The sequence below is a fragment of the Strix uralensis genome, chromosome 2 (assembly GCF_047716275.1).
Source record: "Strix uralensis isolate ZFMK-TIS-50842 chromosome 2, bStrUra1, whole genome shotgun sequence".
Classification (NCBI taxonomy): Eukaryota; Metazoa; Chordata; class Aves; order Strigiformes; family Strigidae; genus Strix; species Strix uralensis.
The window spans coordinates 66,884,794-66,909,544 of NC_133973.1; the positions used below are offsets into that span (position 1 = coordinate 66,884,794).

A 24,751-nucleotide genomic window follows, 5' to 3' on the forward strand; every position below is an offset into this window, starting at 1 on the left:
CTACAGAAGCATGTCCTATATTCCACTAGAGATATTTAGGAAGGCCTGCTTGGCACGAAAAGAAGTTGTTCAAAAGCCTTTTTCTTGTGCCTTGGAATTGAAATGTGTTACCTCATCATCTTCTAAAATGGCCAAAGCACATGTATGGGAAAGTGTTGTCTTTTTTTAAAAAGTTTGAAGTTTCTTTATCAGGTACTGGGAGGAATTTTTAATTGCATGCATTTCTGATATATGCAAATAAGATGCATCTGAATAAATAAAGCAGTCAAATGCTTAGTTTAGTGTTGTTAAAGCTATTACTTTAAGGGTAAGATGTAAATTTTTAAGCTAACTGTATTTGTGATAAAGGTTAGGATTTTTCAAAGGCATCTCTGCAGTTTGGCTACCATATTTTAAAGTTCCATAAAAAAATCTCAGCCTTCATTTAGTAATGTGACTTATAGTAACTTCCAAAGTGTTGTGTCTATTTCCTTCCCTGCTAGCAGCCAAAGAAACATTCACTACCAAACCTGAACTTTGGAAGTCCTTGCTACTACTATGTGCTCCATAACGCAGTTCATGTGGACAGACAGAACCATTGCAACTCCTCTCCATCTCCACTGATGTTGATGCACCAGCTGCAATAATATTTCAAGTCAATCCCTGATTAGTTAGGGGAAGGTCAGCTATTTCTGACTGGCCTCGCCCAGACAGAGAAACAGAATGAAGCTCTGCCATCAGTGTCCTAAAATAGAAGGCCCTCTTCATCTGTCAGGCTTGAGTCAGCCACATGGAACACAAATTAGGAGATGCAAATCAACTCACAGGGCATTGCGAAGAAGGGCGCAGGCAGAAAGTCGAGTGAATAGGAACTTCTTCAGATATGAACTGTATTCTCCAAACTGCTTTTTAGTCACTTTTTCAGTATTTTTATTCATTTTACTGTTTCTTCTTAAGTAATTAAGCATTTTTTTTAAGATAACTTCGATAATGAAACTGAGTGTGGGGATATTTTTTGGAGGCTTCTTTGCTGCTCTGGGTGTTTTGCTTTTTCTGGTGGCATTTGGAACTGATTATTGGCTTCTTGCTACAGAAGTAGGAAGATGTTCAAACGCACCTGAAGATGCTGGGGTTAGTACAGACATTTTTATTTAGAACAAGAAGAATACATGTAGGTTTCTTGGATGTGTTTATTTTCTAAGAATTTGTGTCTGTATGAACTTCTGAACTTCATTTTGACCTTCTACAAGCCTGCTTCAAAACCCCTTGTTATAATCAACTCTAAAATGAATTTGTGATACTACTTTTGCAATACGACATTCTTTCAAAGGAAGTATGTGTTTAGATATGCTATAGCTAACCTATATTCAATCAGGCTGTGTTTCATTACGATGGTGGTGTTTTTTTAGTTCAATGTCTAATTTCAGTTGAACTTGATTCTTTCAGCCATTTAAAAATTGTATGATAATGGCTTCTTTTTTTTTTTTTCCCCATAGGGAGAGAAGGCCACTTTCCATCATGAAGGTTTCTTCTGGAAGTGCTGGTTTAGTGGAAATGTAGGAGAGAATAATGCCAGCATGTGGAATTTCTGGTATAGTAAGTAACTTCCCTTTTACATTATCTACAGTGGTTTGGTCTCAAAATTGTTGTATTTTTTCTCTCTCTCTTACAAATCACCAGATTTCATATGGCTTCTTTGGTGATCAGGTTCCTCAACTACCCTAAAATAAATTATTGGCAAACAATTTTGTAATCTGTACTAAAGGAAACCCTGGGACAAAATGATACATATTTAACTACAAGTTTACGCTGTGAGAGTTATGGCTGCCCTGTTAATCTGAGTCCATTCTTATCTGGACAGTCTCTTGCCACTTATTGTTAAACAGACTATTTCTGTGACATTGTGAAAAAGAGCTTAGTGGTTAGGATAGTCCATGAATTTTTGTTTGGAGAGTTTCTCCAACTAGCTCTACGTGTGGGTTAAGGAAGACATGGGCAATGCCACTGTGAAAATAGTGTAGGACACACCATCCCCAGAAGAATTCCTCTACTAAATTCACAGATGATCCTTTGCTTTCTTTCACTACATGCCAGGATTCTGGAAGATCAGATAGTATTTTATACCCAAAATCTTCCATGATGAAGAGGTCAAGCAAAACTTCTTTTCCTGTCTTTGACCCTACCTCTAATGTACAGAGCTCCCTCTCTTTATTTCAAGATTTCCACAATCCTTGTGAAAAGCAGGTGCCGTAATACAAATTTGACTTCAATAACCCATAATTTGCTAAATATATTGCTTGGTCTTACATGGCAAATGTAATATTCACTGCAGTTAATTTCCCTTGTTATTTATCTGGAAAATTCTGTGGTCAGGAATCTGAAATTTAAATGTGGTTTAAGCTATATTCAGACTTTATCTTTTACAAGGAAGAAAGTGATAGTTTTATAAGCGTTTAATATAAAGGGTGAAATTACCCTTCTCAGGAGATATCAATTCCATAGACTAAATTCATATTTGTTGAGACTCTAAACTTTCTGAAGATGCTTCATATTTTCACTGTTCTTTCACAAGAGAAAAAGTAATTTCCCGGGCTGTTTTTTTTGTTTGGTGTGGTTTTGGTTTTTTTTTTTTGTTTGTTTGTTTTTTTTTTTTTTTTTTTTTGTGGGACATGCAAAAATGAGATGGACATAATTAATCCTCAAAAGAGAAAGTCACATGTGCATAGAAAAGCATACGTATGCACTGCATATAAATTGCAGGGTGCCTTCAGCAAGGCTGCTTTACTATTCCCATGGTACAAATCTCTGTTGCCCTTTAAGGAATATCCTTGGCTGGATAACAATGCTGGTGCCTCTTACCAAACCAAATCCACTGTAAGCATTGCCTGGGAAATAACCTGGAATCTGGATGTATGAAACTCTGTTTGCCCATTTGAAGAACAGGCTTAAAATATTTTATTAGTCAGCAAAATATTAATCTTTAGTTTTCTTTCACTTTTAGCTAACCAGTCACCTTCCAAGAATTGTACACATGCTTACCTGTCACCATTTCCTCTTATCCGAGATGAACACAACTCAACTTCCTATGACTCTGCAATCAGTAAGTACTTTTTTGGCTGAAGATGGATACAATGCCTATAGTTTCAAGAAAACAATTTGGTTGCTTCAGTATAGAACAGCCTTATCACTCTACACAGTTTAATTAATAGAGTTTTGGTGTTTCATACGTCTCATAACATGCATATTTAAGCCACTATTCAGCAAAGCACTTAAATCAATGCTTAGCTTTAAGCATGATGGCATAATAGAAGTAATTTCTAAAAAAAAGATGCATTTCCATTTTTCTCCAACATAAAAAGTGTCTTCCTTGTGCTGAATGAATTAAACAAGTACTTCTCATATATTCCAATAAAGCTGTTTTTTTGTTAAATAAATAACCACATGTGGAAATACACTGCATTTTTTACTTTATGAGGAGGGAGGAGAAGGACCTTGATACTGTCTAAGTTTATTCAACTAACTCAGATATACTGCACCGACTGCTGGATGTGCCAGCTTCTTTCCACTGACACTACAGGGAGCTGAGGGACTGAAATTACTCTGAACAGTGTGTGCCATACATAAATAATGTAGCCTAAGACTGCAGCAATGGGCAGTTCTGTTTTCTGAACTAAGCTCTTTTAAAATATATATATATTCTCTTTAATAGTTCAAAATACTTACTATGTTAAACTGAGCTATTAACACTCAAAAACTAGTGCTGTAACAGAGATACACACACACATATATATATGGAAGACATAGAGTAATTGAAAACCTATGTTTGAATAATGCCTGGAAAGCTCTGGTTTTACAGCTCTTAAATGCTACTTAAAAATATTGGTCACATTTCATCAGATCATGCAAACATATTTGAAGTACATCGCTCCTACCTATTTCATATGGCTTTTTAAATAACCCATGGTGTGTGGATGCTGCATGACTCTAAGATCACTGACTCAGTGACTTAAGTTATCCCTTCCTGTCCTGAAGCTGTAATTATACCTTTGCTAACTTAGAAGTGTGTTCAGAATCCATTTTTTATGCTGCAGACATGAAAAAGAAAATGAATTAGACTGATGATGGTTCTGTTAATCTTTAGAAATTATGAATAGTTTGTCCAGGAAGAATTTGGTCCTCACCATTCAGAGATCTAATCTGTAACTTTACAGCACATCTAGAACAGTTTATCTTTCCATTTGAAAGTGACAGTCATCAGCTCCTAATAATCTAGACAGAGTTTGTATTCCACCATTCACTCATACATTCACAAAGGATCCTCAAATTATATTCCATGATTACACAAAAGTGGACAAACAAAGAATAAGGAAAGGAGAAGGAATATCATCAAAAGTTTAATTAATTTTAGTTAATGTTTGCCAGAAGAACCACTGCTCAAATATAATTTTCCTATCTATATTTCATATTAGGAGATTAAAAATAGGCAGAACTGTACTATAGATGCTGGCCCAGGTAGAGTATATTCAGAGCCATTCCTGCTATATAAATAGATACAGTTGGATTGCTTTTGAGCTCATTAAAACTGAAGAGGGTTTTTTTTTATGCCTCCAGCTCATTTTCAACATCCAAGCTTAGTTATTTACTAGGGCAGGTATGCTTGTTCAAGAACCTTTCACAACTTTTTATGAAGAAGGTTATGTCATCGTCTCTTCTGTTAGTTCAAAGCTTATTTCTCCTTTAGTCTAGTTTGATAGTCCTGCTCATGATATTTGGCAAACAAGTTTTTAAAACCTTGCTGCAACTGCAGTTTTTAAATTAAGAAATGCTAGAAGATTATTATCTTCTTCTTGATTCACAGTGGAGGAAATGCTTCTCTGTAAAATCCAGTGGTAAAAGCCCTTGGTTTGCTTTCATAAAGAACAATATTTCATCAACTATTTGTGTATCCAGTTGGCTGCATCTAACACCTTGCATCAGCTAAACATAGAACAAAAGGAAACTACTAAAATATTGATGTTATTGTCCCTTTTTTTGCTTCTGCCACTGTTTATTGATACATTACCATTTTCATGTCTTGTAGCTTTCTCAACATACTCAGTTTTGGGGATAAAAAAAAGAAATCTCCCACACAGGTTTATCACTGTGTTTTTAGTGCGTCCCTCAAGTCCTATTTTAATTAGGAGTGGATAAGAAGAAATATTCTGTCATCTGAAAAATACTTAGTTTGCTCTTTCATAGAAAAATAAACACCTGCATAAAAAACTTTAAACTTCATTAGAAAAATCAAACATGTATCTACAACACATTTTTCTAAAAATGTTTAACTTTCTGTTAACAGAACTGTTAGTTTCTGAGCAAGCAAAGACACGTGACTTGTTTTAGAGACTGTTTGGCCTAAGAGACTTTGGGACCTTATCAGAGAAATTTGGATTTAACTCCAGCCCCTAGTGGAAACACAAGTGTGGTTTGTTGGTGGAGTGCCATGTTACTATCTAGTCAGAAGGGCTCAGGCAAAGATACATTTCCTGAGGATCATAAAATCTCCGATGATTTCTGAGTGCAGTGACTGGACCAAGGTCTCTGTTGACATAACTCCTGTGGCTTTAGTATCAGTAGGAATTTGGCTCAGAGCTTTTCTGGGCCAGAATTCAAAATAGGCACAATTTATCCCCTCTTAGCTTATTTATATCTTTTTGTATGTTGGTTTTACAATGTTTGTATGGTAGTTCCCAAAAGACTTAAAACACTGAGAACCTTGAAGTTTAGTGTTATAGTACACCTTACAAAGCTTTAGACCAAAGGCTTGGTTCTTCCTGCTGTACAAACTTGGACTGTGAGCTCTTGGTGTCAAGAATTATAGCCTTAGATGGAAATGTAAAGACAGAAAAGCCTATAGTGATGCTTATATTGGAGATTTGAATTCATGTTTTAATGTCTCAGATTTCTTTTCATCATTACTGTCAGATGAATGATCAGCTTCGAAGGGTTGGATAGCACTGCTTGGAAATTGCAGCTTACTGTACCTTTTAATCACAGTTTTAATGGTTTTGTTCATTCACTGGTTTTGTGATATATGTTGGCAGAGTGGGAAGGACTTCACCTACCTGCAGTGTAAGGTGTGGTCCACAGCTGTGCTAACCATCATTTATCGTTAATGCGCTTAAAGACATTTGTAGACCATGTCATTTATCTTAACCTGAAAACAGGCATCTAAACGAGCTCAGGGCAAGCCTGACTCTAGTGACTTTCTGTGATGGTACAGTGGTTTATAGTGACAGCTGGTATAGTGTGCAGCTCTTGAGTAGACTTAGACAGCACCTCATTGTGTTGCCAGCAGATTCATTTATACGATGATTCAGAAACATATCTGCAACAAACTACAACCTAGGAATAAAAAAAATGAAATTAGCCCATACAATACAAGTGCCAGAGTAGTGACCTCTACATTCTAAAATAAACATATATTTGTACAATCGTAATCAGATTGGTTATCCCATCAGGCTATTCTGAAAACATAATATTTTATTACTTAAATAATAATTCATTGCTAGCTAGATGAAGGCATGGTATCTTGTCATTAGATTACTTAACACTGACATTCAAGGACTATCACACATAAAATTCTTTTACTACATAACAATACTACGCCTGGTTTTGTAAAAGGTACAAAGTCCTAACTTGTACAAGTAGTCCCCTTGCCTATAGTGAGATTATTCCTAACAAAAAGAAGTGCAAAATTTAGCACTAGAGTCAAGTAATTATTTTTGAGATTTTTTTTTCCAACTTTATTTGGAAATAAACAATAGTTTCTTAAAAGTTGTAAATTGCCTGAGTGCCTTCTGAAGCTAAATTGGAAGCCATTTAATAGGGCTGCACTGACACATTAGTTTAATAATCTGATTTGTAGCTGATAATGCTTTTTTTCCTAACTATTAGTATCTTATTTTGTCCAGTACTGGTCACATTGCCAGCATTTGAAGTAGTGCCTAATATAATGTAGAATATACAATGTTTGTAGGACTGAAGCAAAATTCTGGTTCGGCAACTGTTAAATCTGAAATGGTGTGATCAAATTCATTGGCAGGTTTATTATTGGGTTTAAATTAACCTAAAGTAATCTAGAAAATATCAACAATGAAATCTGAAAATAAAAATTGTACAGTGAAATGTTAGCAGTAGCCTATTTCTAGGGGAAAAAAATGCTGTTATGTAATCCAGTCACATAATTGCTCATGAGAGACTGTAATACAGTACATTTACTAAGGGAGAACTCCCCACCCACCAAGCAGTGATAAAGCAAGAAGTATTTAAAAAAGCTATGTATTCATACTGTTAATATTGTATTTGTTTTATTGTTAAGGTTATTAAAAAAAAAAAGATTACTACTACTAAGGGATAATAAAGGGTACTGAGTGAAACTGAGAAAAGTCTTGCAAGGTTTACTGTGTTGCCAGGTCTTCTGCACTGCTGTTGAGATCTGTGGTCTCATTTACAGCTGTTTAGCTGCAGAGAAGATAATCCTGATTTAGAGCAGTTCAGACACTTCACCTTTCACTATATTTTATATTGTGGGTGGCAGGACTCTTGTCAAAAGCATTCTGATATCTGTTATGTTAAATAGAGAGGTAAAAAAGACATATTCTAAAATACAATCCACAGTCAAATCACAGGAAAGGTTCACTTTAGGATGTGAGCTTGTGGGTGAAAAATCAAGGCAACTTTTCCAAGTCATTTTGCCTATACTTGGTAATGTTTATGTATCACTGTACTCACACATGCTTCAAGAAGTTTTTCATCTTTGCAGTGCTTAATATTTCATATTGATATTAAATTTAACATTAAGTGATGGGGTTTTTTTTTGATAGGCCATAGAAAATGGGTTGATGTCTGAGATTTTAAAACACTTGAAGTCGGCAAAGGCAATAAAATATGTGGTATGTTTTAATGCAGTTGATGTTAACATCTCCAACAGTAGATGGGTGTCGCATTGTGTCGTTAGCTAACCTGCTCCTGAAAAACCCATTATGGAGCTTCAGAGGTGTGCACGGCTCCTACACAACAAGTGTGTGTTGTAGGTGACACAGCTGTGTAACTTTGTCAAATATATTATTGCTTCTCTTTCATATCATGCACCAGTAACATCTTAAAATATAAATCTGTGCCTTCACTTTATAATCAATGCTGGGGTCTACTATACTAGAAAAGGGTGATTTTGATAATCTTCAGCCATTTCTCCAAAATTTGGTCCCTTACTTAAAACCAGATACTTCTAGTTTTCAAATGATGCAGAAGTCTCCAGAGGCACCTAAATTAGGATCTTTAGGGAGAAAAGCAAGTAGCAAGGGGAAACTACAGGTCATGTAATTTTGGAGGAATATACTGCAGCTATAATGTTCCCATAGTGTACAGGCCAAACCATGCAGAGCTCGAAGACAAGCATACCGTGTGTACTCCTGTTTTGCTCTAAGTACTATTTTATTTTTAGGCCTTCCTGTCACTGCCAAGGCAAATGTTGTACCCAACAAAGGGGCAGCTTACCAAGACAAGTTACAGAACCTTCTGTTTAGCACTCTTGCAACACAGAGCACTGGTATCTAAGATTAACACTGCAGATAAGTTTACCTCAGACTCTGTGGTAGTGCTTGTACATTATTTCTTCTATTGTAGGAAATACTTGGAATAATGCATGTGTTTGAGGTAGTTAACTCAAACGTATCTGTGAAGTACCTTGCAGAGAGAGACAAGGGTACTCATCATCTGGACCAGATGAACTGCCTCAGTGAGACTTCTGTTAACACTTTATATAGGTGCACTGAACCATTATTTCTTGAAACAGGCTGCTTGGATCACAGTGTCAGCCCTTTTCATGGGATATAAAGAAGCATAATTCAAAGCAGCATCTTCTGTTGCATTTTATCTGTCATGGTTAACCTCAATCTCAGAGCAGCAAAGTCTTTGACTTGAAGAGTAAATTCATTCTTAGGAAGGTTTAACTTCAACCATCTCTTTTGTGTTCATCTGTAGATACCAGCTAAGCTGAATGATAGCTGTAGGGCTGCATTGTAATTTTGAATGATTAGCCCTGTAGGAACTGATCTTGCCATCTAGGCAGAGAAGGTGGAAAATGTGGGCTGAGTAAAAATGATCTGAATATAAGTGAAACCTTCTTTTCAGAAAAATGGTTGCTTTTTAACTCCCTTACTAAAGAAAAAGTCTAAATGCTCTTAGGATGTTTCCTCAGACCTGTGCCATAAATGATCCAAATGACTTACTGTCTTGCAAATTAGAGGGGGTAGTCTTTTGCTTGAAAAGTCACAGACTTGGGAGCATTGCAGACTTTTTACCTGTCAACTGTACTGTTTTCTAATTGATATTTAATGATGGAGTTAGCTAGATAAACAAGTATTAGGATCATCAGAATTTATCCATGATTGTCTAGAGTAAATGATTATTTCTATAGAAATAGAATGGAAGATTATTTCAGGTGATAGCTAGGTCAAATCAGTATTTCACATATAATGCATAAAATAGTTATGCTGTTGGAGCAGAGAAACTGCTTTTCTCTTGTGTAGTTACGGAGAGGTTTAAACAAATTTTCATCAGGTACTTTTGTACTCCCTTTGTGTTCCATTTCCAGGAATATTTGAACAAATCAAGCTTTTCTAGTAAAATTTCACTAAAAGCAGACTTCAAAGCTTCCTGTATGAGGAGCAGATAATGAAATTGGATACTGATTTTGTAATGCTGGAAAATTTTGTGTCCTCATCCATTCAGAAAATAGAAACAGTGCTGTATGACTTAGGTGACTGACCATAATGATATCAAAGAAAGCTTTTTCAAGGTCCATTTTGGCCAATGTGTCCTATTATGTAGCATGACTTTGAAATACCTTGGGCCATCCATGTAAAAGAGTTGGGTGGTTATAGACTGATTTAGCGGTATTAGGTTTTAAATGAGGAAGTAATGTCCCATGGACTTGGGGACTGCGATGAAGCTTAGCAAAGTAGCCCCATGAGTAAAATAATACAAAATTGCTTCAGAGACCCAAGACTGAAAGACTTGAGAGATTTACCTTCCTACGTCTCCATTCACTGTCCATTTGCATTAAGTGAATCATTTAACTATGTGTTTAACTTTAAACAGGTGCCTAAATCCTGTAAGAGGTAGAGTACTTAAAGCAGAATACACACTTAACTGCTTTGCTGAGCCACAGCCTTATTTCTTACCTGCTATTTCCATATTTTTTTGTTTATGTGAAAAGAAGACTTGTATTGGATATGAACCAAAACACAGTTTTAACCCTCTGCCAGCTACTTTCAGACACATTCATCCTTCCTATGCCCAAATCTGATGATCAGTGTGGTGGAAAATTATGTCTTAATGTTTGCCTGGATTAAAAAGGATGTTATTTAAAAAGTGTGACTAATGTGATGTGGTGAACGTGATCTAGCTAATACATTTAGAAGGCTGATAGAAGCAAGATGGTGTATACTTTAACATGAGTTAAGCTGGTCACGTTAAAAACTATAGATTTTTAGAACACATTAGTGGAAGCAGGAGCTGATAATGTCTAGTGCACCTTCAGATTTCAGATGAGAGCAAACATGAATTATTCCAGAATAGTTGGCTCTAACAAGCTGTATGAATTTGAAACTTTCAGGATATGAGCCAGTATAATAGTTGCTTGGTTCTGTTTTGCCATAACAGTAAGTAGGTGCTGTCAAATGATAAGTGGCAGTTTCTTTTGTGACTCACTTTTCCTGACTTGCCAGCTGGCTTATATGCTTTCCCTCAGTTGGGTGGAAATGTTTTTCACTGACTGAATTGTCAATGCTTCAAGATTTTCAGATCTGACGATGGAGATCTTTGCAACTCATAATTTTACTAATGGGTTGTGTTAATGTACCAATTTTTAAATTCATGGGAGAAATTTATGTCACTCTTGTAGCATTTGTAAAATGATGACTTTGTTAAATGGATGTGCAATTAACCAGCTAAAAAATAATTGTTAGAAAGACTCTTTTGGCCAGAGTATGTCACAAAACTCTCGGCTCATTTATCACCAGCTGCATCCATTAATTCAGCACTGCTTGGCACTGTCTAACAGGGGCTTCTGAAACATCACATTTTAAATTTAATAAAATACAAAGAGCTTTAGAGCAGGAACAGGCTGTTTTAAAATACTTAACTGTTTTTCAGAAACCCAGGTTACATTTTTTGAGTTTCTCCCACCTCCTGCTTTACATTTCCATCTATTGAATATGACTATGTGTAAGGAGAATTACCCAGTTGTAAATTACAGAGAACTTACAGATTGCTATTGGTGATATGGTCTGACCACTAACAATGTCAAGATATTGCAGCTCTCTGCTTCTCCCAGACAATTTTCGTCAAACAATTGTATCCTATCAGTCCAGTCATTTATCCCAAAGAATCATTGCTACAGCTTTGGTGTGCCATTTTCCAAAGAGCATAAATTTGGTCAAGTTGCTATCTTACAAGGCACTGCTAAATATTAAGCACATGAGTTTCATTCGTGGCAACTTACAACCTATTTTCCATGATCATCAGATAAGGACTGGCGTTCAAACCTGATTTGGTCCACATGATATACAACATATATGCACAATAGAATGAAATTCATTTGTTAATACGGCAAGTGAAGAGAGAGGGGAAAAGTCACTTATTTAAGTTCTAAAAAGTGTTGTATTATTTTTTTCCTTTTTTCCTTTCTCCAGTTTATCGAGGTTTCTGGACAGTTCTTATGCTCCTGGGAGTGCTCACTATCTTGATGGCTAGTTTCTTCATCATCTGTGCAGCTCCTTTTGCCAGCCACATTCTGTACAAAGCAGGAGGAGGCTTTTTCATCATTGCTGGTGGGTATACTGTTTGCTCAGTCAATGAAAGAATAGAAAGGATGAGGTATTTCTTTCATTTTCCTTGACCAAAAATTATATTAATCATGGTTAAAAGAAAGAAAAAGCATGTTTCTGTTCTTTGGCTTGTGGAGTGCCTGCCTTGGAGACAATTCTTTCCACATCTAGTCATGAAGCTATTCTAAAAGCTACTTTTGGATTAAGAATAAAAAAATCCAGGACAAATCATGGAATTACACTGCAATTTCAATATACTTTTTTTTAACAGGAAAAAGAATCCATATTTAGGGATGCTGCCTTATAGGATTCTCAAGGTCTATTATCTAAGGAGAGGGTTTTTTTTTTTTATCAGTGACACAAAAGGTGATCACTGTGGGTTCTAAAGAAGTTGGAAGGCAGACCACATTCACATGACCAATATAAGATAAATGTTTTGGATGTGATTGGAATGCACAAAATACTTGTCATCTATGAGTAAGTGGGAGCGCTAAACCTCTGTGGATGAAAGATAACAAATAACTGAATACCATCCTTCCTCATAACCCACACGTGCTGTGGAAGATGCACCCTCCCAGGATTCAGCTGATGTGGGCAGCTTTCTGGGACGCTGTTCGGTTAACCTTGAAAAGTTTGGGAAGACATCACACTGGTGTGTAAGATATGGTTGTGTAGGATGTAATTGATAGTATGTACTCAATCACTGTTCTCCTTTGTATAAATCCTGGTGAGAGGCAGCCCTGTGAGAGCAGTATTGTGTTACAGGGTAGAGCCACTCGTGTCAGAACCAAGAGGCCTGGGCTTTCTTTCTGCTTCTGTTACTGACCTGCTGACCTTGCTTACCCACTTCACCTCTCAGCTCTTCATATGCAGCTAGTGATCATTATTCCCTTTTAAAGGACTCTCAGTGAAGTGTGGGAAGTATTTTATAATATTTTTTGCTGAAAAAACTCCTGCATACTTGCATTTGATCCCTTGAGAATGACACCTCCACACTTTCAAGAGACATTCAAAAAATATTCATAGTCTGATGGAAATCCTAAGATATTTCAATGCTTCTTGTCACTAATTTGCAGGGTAAGATCCCATGTGAGTCCTGCACTTTTTCTGCATTTGTGATCTGTAAAAAACCTCAGCTGTCACTAGAAAGTAGCAGAGGCTGTTAGAGAGGAAAAGGGCACTTGAAAGACACCAGGAACCAATGGGTAGAGATACAAAGCGATGTATGTGTTCTTCACTCTGGGTCAGTTCATCTGCCCTCATTTAGGCAGGGGAAAGTTAGATCCCCAAGTCTGTGCTAGTCTCCCTTGGCTTCCCTAAGAGGCCTGCAAGAAGCAATAACATTCATTGGCAGTAAAAACAGTAGGTTTTTAAGAAGTTCCCCCAGCTGGGGATTCATTTCATCCTGAAAGAGGGGCCTAATTGGATCAGATGAATGTGCTATGGAGGAACCCTATACCTCTCTTTCCTTTACTGAGGGAATCTAGAGAGACTATTTTTTTAGGTGTGTGAAGTTAAGTGAGCTCTATTATCCCAGTGTGTGACCTTGGGCCTATCTCTTTGCCCCTCTCACCCTTTGTCCCTATAGAGCAGATGTTCTTCAAGGGAAATTCTGACTTTTTACTCTCTCTATATGTAGTATCTTTCAACTTCAGGACTGTTCTCAATCAGGGCTTCGGAGAAGAGCTGTGTTATTTTTACTATTACCATTGTTGTTGTTGAAAAGCAAAGATATTTAGCAAAATCCTCCTATGATTTCCCAAAAGGTAGTGGTGGCAGCAGAATACAGGACCCTGGAGCTCTTCACCTTGCACAAGATATTTTGGCTTTGGTAGGGGCACATGGTTCCTGACCAAGCTCTTCTGCATCTACTCCAGTCTCACCAGTAGGGCAGGGCTGCTTGGGGAAGGTGCTTACTGTACATATCATTATCCTATCCAACACTTCTGATCACTCACAAAAACATTTAAAAAAAAGTGTGGTGCTGCCAGCTTTTCTCTCAAGTACTCCTGTAGCCAAGATGAGGGTTTAACTATATCATGAATTAAAATCATGCTAGTGGGAGTGACCATACTGACATAAGAAGAGCTTATAAATACTTTTCATTGTCAGTAGTTAAAGCTATGTCCTGTGGGGTGTATTGGGCAACAACTTGGTTTTCTGTGGTGTTACTGATCAATGGCCCATGATGTTAAATGGAGAGTAAGAGGGATTCTCTGACCCAAAGATATGACAGCATGAAATTGCTCTCTTTCTCTCCCAATAGGAATTCCTTACAATAGTTAATATCTTAAATCTGGGATAACTTAGGGGCAGAGCAAGATAAAGTAGAACCTGATGCAGAAGACGAGTGTTTTAGCCTGACTCTAGAAGTCAGGATGGTGTGCTCTACTGTGTTCCCTGCTGCTCTGACCCTTTCCTCTGTCCATCTCCTTCAGGACTAGAGAGCCTGTTTGTTTACTACCTCCCAAAGGAAAACAGAGCATGGAAGGGGAGTGTGATGAGAAGTTGTCATACCAACATGTGATCAGGATGCAGCCAGGATGTGCATCTATTTAAACACAGACCCCATGGGAAAATGAACAGATGTAATGTGATTTAGATCATAGGTGAAGTTTGAGTTCTTGTAAGACAGAAACCAGCATATTGATTTGAAGAAAAAGAGGAATTACATACATTGTTTTGAAAGGGCCTGGATGCTGTCTTACACAAAATTCAAGGAGGTGTAATACTGGCGGGAATAGTAGGCTTCTGAGAAAGAAGTTAGACGAGGTGGTTGTTCTGTGGAAGTTTGGAAGAAGATAAGAAGATCAGTCATTTTCCTACTTACATATCTTTAAAGAAAAATGTTAGATGAAGCAATTTTAATACCTGTTATTGGACTGAAGTATCTGTATCCTTTTGAAACTTTAACTGACAAAAAAGGTAGCAAATAAAAGCTCTGCCTTAACTAAAGAGAACAGGTTGTAGCATGGTCTGTTATGCCATTGTAGGGTTCAGAAAGCAGCTGAAGATATTATTTGGAATGGGATTCATGCCAACTGTTCAGCCATCTGAAAGCTAAGTGTTTTGTATGAACCAGCTGCTTAAACTTCTATTGTCAGTAGTAAGAAACACTCTCAGAGGGACACTTCACCTTATCTGTGCTAAGGCACATAGACTTGCCTTTTGGAGGAACCTATGAAAGGAGGAACCTAAACAGAGATCCAGAGTGACACAGAATAAATTTAAGTTGGAAAGGACCTCTTGTGGCAATCAAGTCTGACCTCCCATTCAAAGCAGGGCTAGCTTCAAAGTTAGATCTGGCAACTCAGAGCCTTATCCAGTTAAGTTTTTAAAATCTCCAATAATTGATGTTCCACACCACCTTTGAGCATTTGTCCCAGTTTGACCAATTTATTTGTGAAAAATGTTTGGTTTTTTTTTCTTTTTTTCTTGTATCCACCTGAAATTGTCCTTGCTGCAGATTGTGACCATTGTGTCTTATCCTTTCAGTGTGCAGATCTGAAGTGTCTATCCCTGTCTTCTCTATAACTCCATTTAGGAAGATGAAGACTGTTTTGTTCTCTAGACTAAAACTCCCCAGCTCACTCAGCCTTACCTTGTCCTCCATCCCCCTAACCATCTTGGTGGCCATCACCTCAGTTTATCAGTATCTCTCTTTCACCAGGGGTCCTCAAACTGGACACAGTTTTCCAGATATGATGTTACAAGTGCTGAGTAAAAGGAAATAATAGTATTTTCAAGCTTGATTACTGTATTTTTCTAATGCAGCTCTGTATGAGGTTAAATTTAATTTCTGACAGACCTGCTTGACATCTTGCACACTGAGAGGGACCATTCTTGTGCTTCAAGGAAGTTGTCTGTGAGGAACAACCACTTCTTCTGGGCCCCTTTGCCCTTCAAGACATCTTTTGTCTTTCAGAGCAGCCTGTCTTGGGATCCTGCCTACCAGTTCCCTGAACAGGCTGAAGTCTGTTCTCCTGAAGTTCTGGGTCTTTAATCTCCTACTCACCTGCCATATTCCTCCCAGGATACTAAACTTTGCCATTTCATGGCCATTTTAACCACAGCTAACACCATCTGTCACATTCCTGACCAGTTGTTCCTTATTTGTGAGTAGCAGGTCCAGCAAAGCACTTCCATTAGTTGGTCTGTTCCACACCTGTTTAAAGAAGAAGTTATCCTTGATGCAGTCCAGCTACCTACCTCCTGGATTACTTGCTCTCTGCAATGTTGCCCTTCTAGAAGATATTGGGGTGGCTGAGTCCCTTGTGAGAATGAGAAATCATAACTATTTTTCCAGTCCACTTCCTCTTACTGATTGGGTGGCCTTTAGCAGATGCCCATAATGACCACACCCTTTTTATCCACCTTGTTGATCTTAACCCATAAGCTCCTGTTACTTAGAAGATCTCTGCCCATTCAAGATATTTCTTTGTGCAGACTGCAGCCATCCCACCCCATCTTAACTGCCTGTTCTCAAAGAGTCTGTATCCATTTCAATCAAGCAAGCCATCTCACCATGTCTGTAGCTGCAGTGGCATCATCCATCATGCTGTGACTGCAAGAACTTGAATTCCTCCTGTGTCATTCTCACACTGAGTTCATTTATGTACATGCATTTGAGATGGGATTTCAGCCGTGCTGCTACCCAAAGAGCAATTCTGATGTCTGATCTGTGCCAGAGTCACACACCTGCCTTTTCTTCATCTCAATCTTTAAGAAAGGCTGCCCACTTTTCTTATTGAGTGGTGCAGCTGAACCACCACAAATGGAGAGGCACATACAATTATTAGTATTGGTGTCAGTTTACTGACTCGCAGCTTTGCCTGTTAAGCTTTGTAACCACGTAAGCTACCTGAGACTACAGATGCTATGCCTGTGGGGACAAAGTGCATATCAGTTCAATGATACCACAGTCAGTGACTTGAGTGCTGTCTTTGCTGTCTACAATATCAGAGGATGGACCAAGAGCAGCTACAGCAGTCCAATCTGTAAGAAGCCTTATAGTTGCTTCAAAGGTCACAGGAAAAGAAGGGGAAAGGTGCCACAAAGTAATCACTTAGAGCAGCCTTCAATAAAGTCCATAATTACCTTGGGCCTGTTCCTGTCTGGGTGGTGGTGAAAACTATCCAGTTGTACTGATGTCAAACAAGCAAGCCCCTGGATGTGCACAGAGCATTACAGAATCACACCCTTGCAAAGAAGCAAGATTAGAAGTACGACTTCTGCTTCCTGCCAAAAGAGTGAAAAAAAGCTATTATAATTCTAGCTCCTAGATGAGGACAAAAATCTGTCTTCAGAGATATATGCCAACTCCCATAACTCTTAAGTGGGATCCTCTGCATGTACTTCAGAGTGGAATGTCAACCATACTTTTTAAATAAAGGTCACAGGAGGCCAAGGTAGGTGGTAGAATCTGTACTAAGGACAAGGACAGAAAAATGCAATTGAAAAAAACCCCAAACATATACACACATACAAGTTTTCCTCAAGTGAGATAAAGAGTTCTAAACTTCTAGGCACAAGTAAAAAGCTCACATCATTCTTTCCAGCACCTGTTGTCTTCATGTCTGCATAGTAAAAGATTCATGCCATAAACAGCCATTCACCATTGACAAGTGAAAGGCATTTCTACGTGGGAAGAATAAGTACTAAAGGCCAGCAAACTGCTTCTTGAATTCATAGACATTTCTAAAGGTTCTGTATTCTTTCTCCTCTGCAATATGCACAAGTATTTGTTTGAAAGAAATTCAAAAGAATAAATGCAAAAGACAGGGAAGAGTGACCTCAGAGAAGTCCACGTCTTATCACACTGCACAGAGCTGTGTATCAAATGTGTGTTCTTAAAAAAAATGCAAAATGGAAAGAAAGAAAGAAAAAAGAGGAGGAGGGAAGTATTTATTTGTCTTAATCTCTCTCGGACATATTTCATGTTCTAGGAATAATTTCCTCCATCACTCCTGCTTTTTTATTTTATAGTCACTAAAAGGCAAGGGCAAATGGACACCTGCACACTATGCAAAAGGTCTAAATGCCGAAAATGTAGAAATACATCATAACACATATTGTTCCTAAAAATATTTGCTTCATGAAATTGTGGAGATTTTTTTCAATCTCAGTAATTTTGCCTTGGAGTTTTGCTATGAGAGTTCATGACATTCACAATAGATAGCCAGTGCAGGAACAGATTTCCCAGAATAAATATACATTCAGTAAACTCCTGTGCTTGACTCCCATGAAATCATAACTCTGTGAAAATTAGACAAAAGGAGCACTAATGAATGAAATGCTGTTGGAGGCAACAGGACATGGTCAGTTTTTACTTAGCCTGATTCTACTGTTCAAGACATTTCTTGAACACACTAAGCAATATATCTACTAATTAGCCTCCATTAGCAGATAGTGAGAACCCTTAAATACTCCTTTAGTGCCTTAATTAACTAAGAGAGTTTACATATTCTCCCTTTCTTTTTCTTCTCTTTTAAAGGACATTTATCTCTGTTTGACATACATTTTGTCAGCAAATTTCCATACCCAACAATTTGCCACACACAGGTATCAACAGCTTGCTGTGAAATCACTGGATGGATTTTGGCTTCCCTGAAGCTGTTTTACCACTGATGGCACTGGCTTGCTATTTTGCACCTACAGGGTCTTGGCTGTAGTTTCACCACCTAGACGGTGTTGCTTCAGACTGCCCAAAGAGCAAGGGGTGCCCATTTTGAGATTAAAGCACCCCTGACGGAGTCTCGTTTTGATGGCAGATGCTTCTAAACTGGGCTACTTACCTTTGTACCTGCTCAGGGTGCCCGATGTCATTCCAGATGTGCAAGGCCTGATTATACTTACCTACTGCTATAGTAAGGGAATATGCATCATTACTTTTTGTAATTATTATTGTTTTGGACTAAGTTTTCCCCGATGTAGAGAATAAATAGTAGACTACAGACATTTGAAAATGTACAGGCACAGCCATCTGAAAAGGTAAATTCCAATGTTCATATGGATTTTGCCATATTATTAATGCATCTTTCCAAATCTCTGGGCTATAATTTTTTTGTTGTTGCTGAAGTTTTGAAACCTTGACAAAACTCCATGCCTCTAATAACTCCATTTATGAATTTGGCCCTGAATGTTTTTACTTTTTACATCAAAAGTTGCTAGCTCTGTTTGGTTCTAGTTTTCCTATGCTGCCTACATTATCTGTTAACATTAGATGTTCTGTTACAGGAACTTCTGCTCAATTTGACTTATATTTGGAGAGTCTTTATTTCTCATTCTTTATGTCTGGCCCTATGGCCATCCTTCTCTCTGATTGTTTCACCAGTTTTATGTTTAATACAAGCATAGTACTAAATCCCATCAAAATCGAGTTTTACTTAGGTAAAATACTTTCAAAATTGAATTTATGCCTTTTAGAGTTGAGTGTTGTTTTTTTCCAAACTTTGTTAGGAATTTGAGCCCTAGCAAAAAATGTAATCCTGGAAGTACATTTCATAGATGGGAAATGTGTCTGCCTCCTTCTTTATTTATTTTTTCTACCTTCTTTCAGCCTCATAAAAATTGCAGATTCTTTGGGATTTTCAGTCACGTTTTGATTATGCTTCGGGTTAACTACTTCAGCTCATTTTTTGGTGGGCTTCTAAAGATAATGTTCACAAGCATTGAGTTGTGAGCTCTCACCTGTCAGATGTTCAGGATGTCCAGAATCTAAAGCTGTTATATTTTGACCATAAAGCACCAACAAGAATGTCATCAGATCATTAATTTAAACTGCTTCAGCTAACCTGTCTGATTTTGCCTGAAACAAATGAGGGAGTGATGACAAGAGTTGCTCCCTGGTAGGTGGTTAGAAGGACAGGGAAAGGAGGTGGTGAGGCAGCATCTCAGGGTGGGGATGGGGAAAGGTAACCATGAAAGGTTACCAGGACGGGTGGGTCTGGCAGCAAATGCCTGTCCATGGGTGCTTACAAAGTGCATTTGTGGGTTTTGCCACAAGTGTTACATTTGTTCAAGGTTGCATTGCAAGTATTTAGGAGGATGGGGAGAAGACCACAAATACCTTTGACTTACACTCTGCAGCTCTACAGCCTATAGACTCAAATTTGTCAATAAGTGTTCCCAGGAGTATGCACTGGCTTGTGGTTTTAGTGAGGCATCTAAACATCCCGGGATAAAAACATGGTGGGGTGGTGTCCTCCAAATATTTTAATGTTGGAATAGATAGTCCTGCTGCTGTGACTGTGCTGTGACAGCTGGAGCTCAGGGAGCAAGTGGGTACAGGCTGAAGCATGCAAAAAATTCAGACTTGTGCCCTCAGTTTTCCAGCAAATCTGCTGAAGCATCTGTGCTGCAGGTTTGCATTTCTCAAGTGTCCACATTCCTCTAAAGTGAAATGAAATATTAGAAATGCAACTGATACTTTGAAATGCACTTTCTTCTTATATCTCCTTCTGGTGTATGGTAACAAAGAGATTAACAAAGTTTGTAAGGACATGTGCTCCTATTACTATCATGTGTAAACAATCCAAGGGCCTTTCAGTGGAGTGGTTGGGAAAAAGCTGTGAATGATGTGAATTAATTCCAGGAAACTGTTGTATCCAATCTGAGGTTAATACCAATAGCCTGCTTCATAGCTATTATTTCCTTATTGCTGGGTTTTGTTTTTATACCCAGATCTTCATTTCTAATGTGGAGGATTTTGAATTAAATACATCTGAATTTGTCTGCAAAATATTTGAGTAGAATACTCTGAAGGTAGTATGTTCCAAACAAAGCCTTTTTCATAAGAAAAAAGAAGCAAATGTAGAGAGGTGAAGATGATAGAAAGATTTTCCACCTCTTTCCCCTTTTCATACCTCATCCAAAAGACTGTGGATAGAAACAGTGACAGAGTTTGGGAAGAAAAAGTAGATATTTTATCCCAGGTCATCCTGTCCTGTCCCCCCTCCTTCCCCCCTCCTTTTTACTTCTGAATTCAAACCAGTAAATAACTGCCTGAATTTTGTCCCCAAACACACCTCTGTTTCAGCCTGCCTACCAAAAGCAGATGTATCTTTTGTCGTGGGAGTATGCTTTTCAGTGGAAATCAGAAGCAAGATGGAGATAGTGCTTGTTAGAGGAAGCCAAAAGCAAAAAATATCCAGTGGTGGCTGACTGTGCGTTGCAGATGGGGCCTCAAGCATTAGTGGGTTTCTAGGTGTTGCAGTAAATGCACTCAGCACTTGTCTCACTCTCTGTTGTTAAAACCTGGTGTTTCTTTTCCAGGTGTCTTGTTTTCACTGGTAGTCGTGATGTATGTCATCTGGGTCCAGGTGATGGCTGATCTGGAAAACTACACAAACATGAAAAAAATGGATTGCCCAGACTTTGCTGTTTACGTACGTTATGGCTGGTCTTTTATGTTGGCTCCTATAGGAGTATTTTTTTCTTTATTAGCAGGAATGCTGTTCTTGTTGGTAGGGCGTGCCATTTATTTACACTCAGACTAGTCATACGCTGCTGAAGGGAATACAGGAATCCTAGTGAAACTTCATGACAGTTGTAAACTGGAACACAATTTTATACATTATTACCATGATGGCAATCCTAAGTGTGCAGGCAGACTTCTGGAAGTTCTTCTGTTACTTGTTTAAGGGTAAAGGACACAAAACTCAATACAGGAAGAAATCACCTTTTGTCCCAAGTAGTTGTTTTTAATTCTTTAGAAAGTACACACGTGGTTCTCCATATTGAACTATTAGCAGCATTTTTGCAGTTTTGCAAACAGAGGAAGGCAAAAGTTTTCTGCAACCAAAAGCCCAACATGAAGTGGGCCAAATCAACATTTTATACATTTGTCTTTTAACATTTACTGTGTGCTTCTTCTTGTGGAGAACGGTACAAGGTAGAGGAGAACAAACATTCAAACACTGTAATTCAATCTACCTCCTCTCCTGTTTTTCACTACTTGCCTTATCTTTAATACAAGCAAACATGTCTGCACTTTATAAAAATAGAGTGCAGTTGTTCATGCAGCATTCATGGGAAGAGGATGAGAGAGAAGACAATTGCCGTGAACAGCGACCTGGTGCTAGTCTGTACATGTAAAAGTTTAACTGCCTCCCTTACACGTTTTTCTTTTCTGTATGCATTTGAAAGCTGTGTACTTCCGTATTCTGAAATCCATGTCTGTTGCATGATTCTGTAAGCCAAAATGCTGTAGTTAAATCAGTAGCTGAAGTTATGCTGAAATTAAACTTTGAATTATAGTATTAATATTTTAATCAAGTTTTAACCCTTTTATTTTTGAATGGAATAATTGACTGCTCCAACAAACATTGTTCTGGTTGTGTAAAATGACTTTTTTATTACAAAAGGTTTCTTATGAAGACAATATCTAGGACATGAAAATATATGTTTTATGTAGCCTTCATTTTCCCAAATATTAAAAATCTGCATTATAGACCAAATCCAACTTGACTATTAGTCACCCCAGGGAAAGCAACGAGCCTAGCTAAGACTGCAGGGGAGATGGATTTGGTTCTGTATTGTAGGAGTGATTGGTTCTCTGTGTATGTGTGTGCATGTGCACATATGTTTGGAAGGTGGGATGAGGATGGGACTGTATGCATGGCATGGAAAAGATGGGGTGGAGTTTTAACAATGGGGAAACTTTGTCTGGCATTGGGCCCAAGTTGAAATTAAAACCATCTGAGAGTGTGTTGGTTTTCACTTTGTAACTCAATGCAGAATAGTTTGGGACTGATGGGGAAAAAAAAAGACTGCATGTTGGTTTCTTCTTGTTCATAAGGCCTAATTCCACAGCTGTTATGAATACTGAAAGCATCACTAAAAGGCAGGAAAGGAGTGCCCACCTAGAAGATGTGGTGGGCCAGATTGGATGTTGCTTCCATTTCAGGAGCTTTTGTGATTGGAAGCTTTCCAGCCTTCCCTGCTACTTATTTTTCCATCGTCAAGATTAGCTTTATATGTTATAGAACAGGAAGAAAACAAGGGTGGGGGGTAGGGAAGCTGGGACTATGAGGTTTGGAATAATTACCAAATCACAAAAATATTTTTATTGGCAGCTAACATGGTGTTTTTAATTACTGTGTCAGAGAGTATGATGGGTGAATTTTAACCAAATATTCAGAAGTATATATATGAACTCCATATAAATGATAGCCATCCGGAGAACATTAGGGTTACACCATAATGCCCTTGGTTAGTCAGGAAATGCTGAAATTAACCCTGTCCCTTGTGCATATGGTATAATATTCCTGGCCTTAATTACACAATCACATACTGTTTCTCAAATAATACAATCTGTTGGTATTTACCCCCTTTACAGTCTAGGATACTCGCTGGTAATTGTGGAGGTAAATTCAATAATCAAGAGCTATTTGACTAGGTACCCCCCCAAACCCTGTCTGCTTCTCTGCAGGGGAGAATCCTTCTCCACAAGAGCTTAGAGGGGGCAATACGCTTGAGCCCCTTTCTTGCAACTTTTAGAAGCTGGAGGAATTGAGAGGTGCCTCAGAGCTGGACTTCTTCCAGCAAACCTAACCATGTGTGCAGCAGCAACTAATAAACTCTGCAAGGAATGAGCCAAAGGCTCCTGTGGAGGCCTTAATTCAGCCCATGTGCATCTTCAGAACTCTCTCCATTATGCAGCTAGATTAGCTACACTCTTGTGTATGAGGCGGCCTCTCTTGGAGGCAATCCTTTGGGTCAGACTGTGGACATAATGGCTGTTGAAGATCCAAAGTGTTTCTGAGTGTTTCCTTAGAAACTTCAGGAGGCCTTTCTGGCATCAGTAGAAATTGCTTGAGTACTCATAAATTCTTCACTCAGACTCACACTTCTGGCAATAGTCTGTAGCTCTGTCAATTTGATTTAATTGGATACCACCTTCTTCTCTTAACGGCAGAACTGAGAGTCTGAAACAGTGAGGACAGGTTGCTTGGGCCCTCCAAAACACTTATGTAGGTAAGCACATGATGTTCAATAAGTAGCTGCTGCAGACCAGGGAATGGTGTTGAGGGTGGTGGGGAGGCATTTCTGTATGGGTATTACCTAAAAGCACAGTCTAACCCTTGTTCTGATTTCATTAAAGAGCTATGTGCAGAGGAATGGGTTTGTAAGAACTCAGGGAAGACAGGCCAGCTAAGGAGACTCGCTCTGTGGCATTCTTCCAATACGCTTTTGTCTAGAAAATCCTTGGCAGCGATGCAGGGATTTTCATGATTAGAGCTGAGTAAAAGATTGTAAAGGGGATTAAATACTGTAATCAAAATATTCTGTGAAATTGGTCAAAGCACTGTGTTTCTCACAAATCTATAGGGTTTTGTGGTTTGTTTTTTTTTTTTAACTGACTCACTGGCTTAATGGCCTGTGGTCATATTGTAAGAAAAGAGATTTTTTTTTTCTTTTTTAAAGTAAATAAAGTGTTTGGAAAAGTGATGGTGAAAGGAAAAGGTAGGTAAGAAGCATTTTCTGATTACTTTTAGTCTGACAATCATCTGTTTGTCCAGTGTAAACATGGAGAGGACCATGACTGCCCACAAAGGAGGCAGTGAGAAAACGAGGGGATGGAGATGAGAAAGGAGGGAGGGAAAGGAGGGTGAGCATCCCTCTGTGATGCCCTCTGCCAGCCCGCTGTGCAGCTGTTGTGGATTCCTGGGGGACACACTGACACAACGTGGCAAAGGCAGCTGTGTACAAAACCAGAAAAGGATTTGCCCCTGGTTCATCCTTGGTACTCACTGGGGTGCCTGCTGGAGGTTTCACTGGAACTGACCTTCATGAAATATGTAGCTGTTTATTGACATTTACATTAATGAGGTAAAGCAATGTTCTCCTTTGAGGAAATGCAAAATAAAGCCTGCTTTATTTCTCTGCACTGTGCCTAG

General features: G+C 38.3%; 1 protein-coding gene across 1 annotated transcript; it reads left to right on the forward strand.

Moving 5' to 3' along the window:
• Positions 1 to 798: 798 nt before the first annotated feature.
• Positions 799 to 22,123, forward strand: TMEM182 (transmembrane protein 182). Its single transcript, XM_074860960.1, has 5 exons — positions 799 to 1,110; positions 1,476 to 1,575; positions 2,981 to 3,079; positions 11,718 to 11,855; positions 21,126 to 22,123. Exons 1-5 carry the CDS (start codon positions 970 to 972, stop codon positions 21,347 to 21,349), a joined length of 702 nt encoding a protein of 233 aa, XP_074717061.1. The 5' UTR covers positions 799 to 969; the 3' UTR covers positions 21,350 to 22,123.
• The last annotated feature ends 2,628 nt before the right edge of the window (positions 22,124 to 24,751 follow it).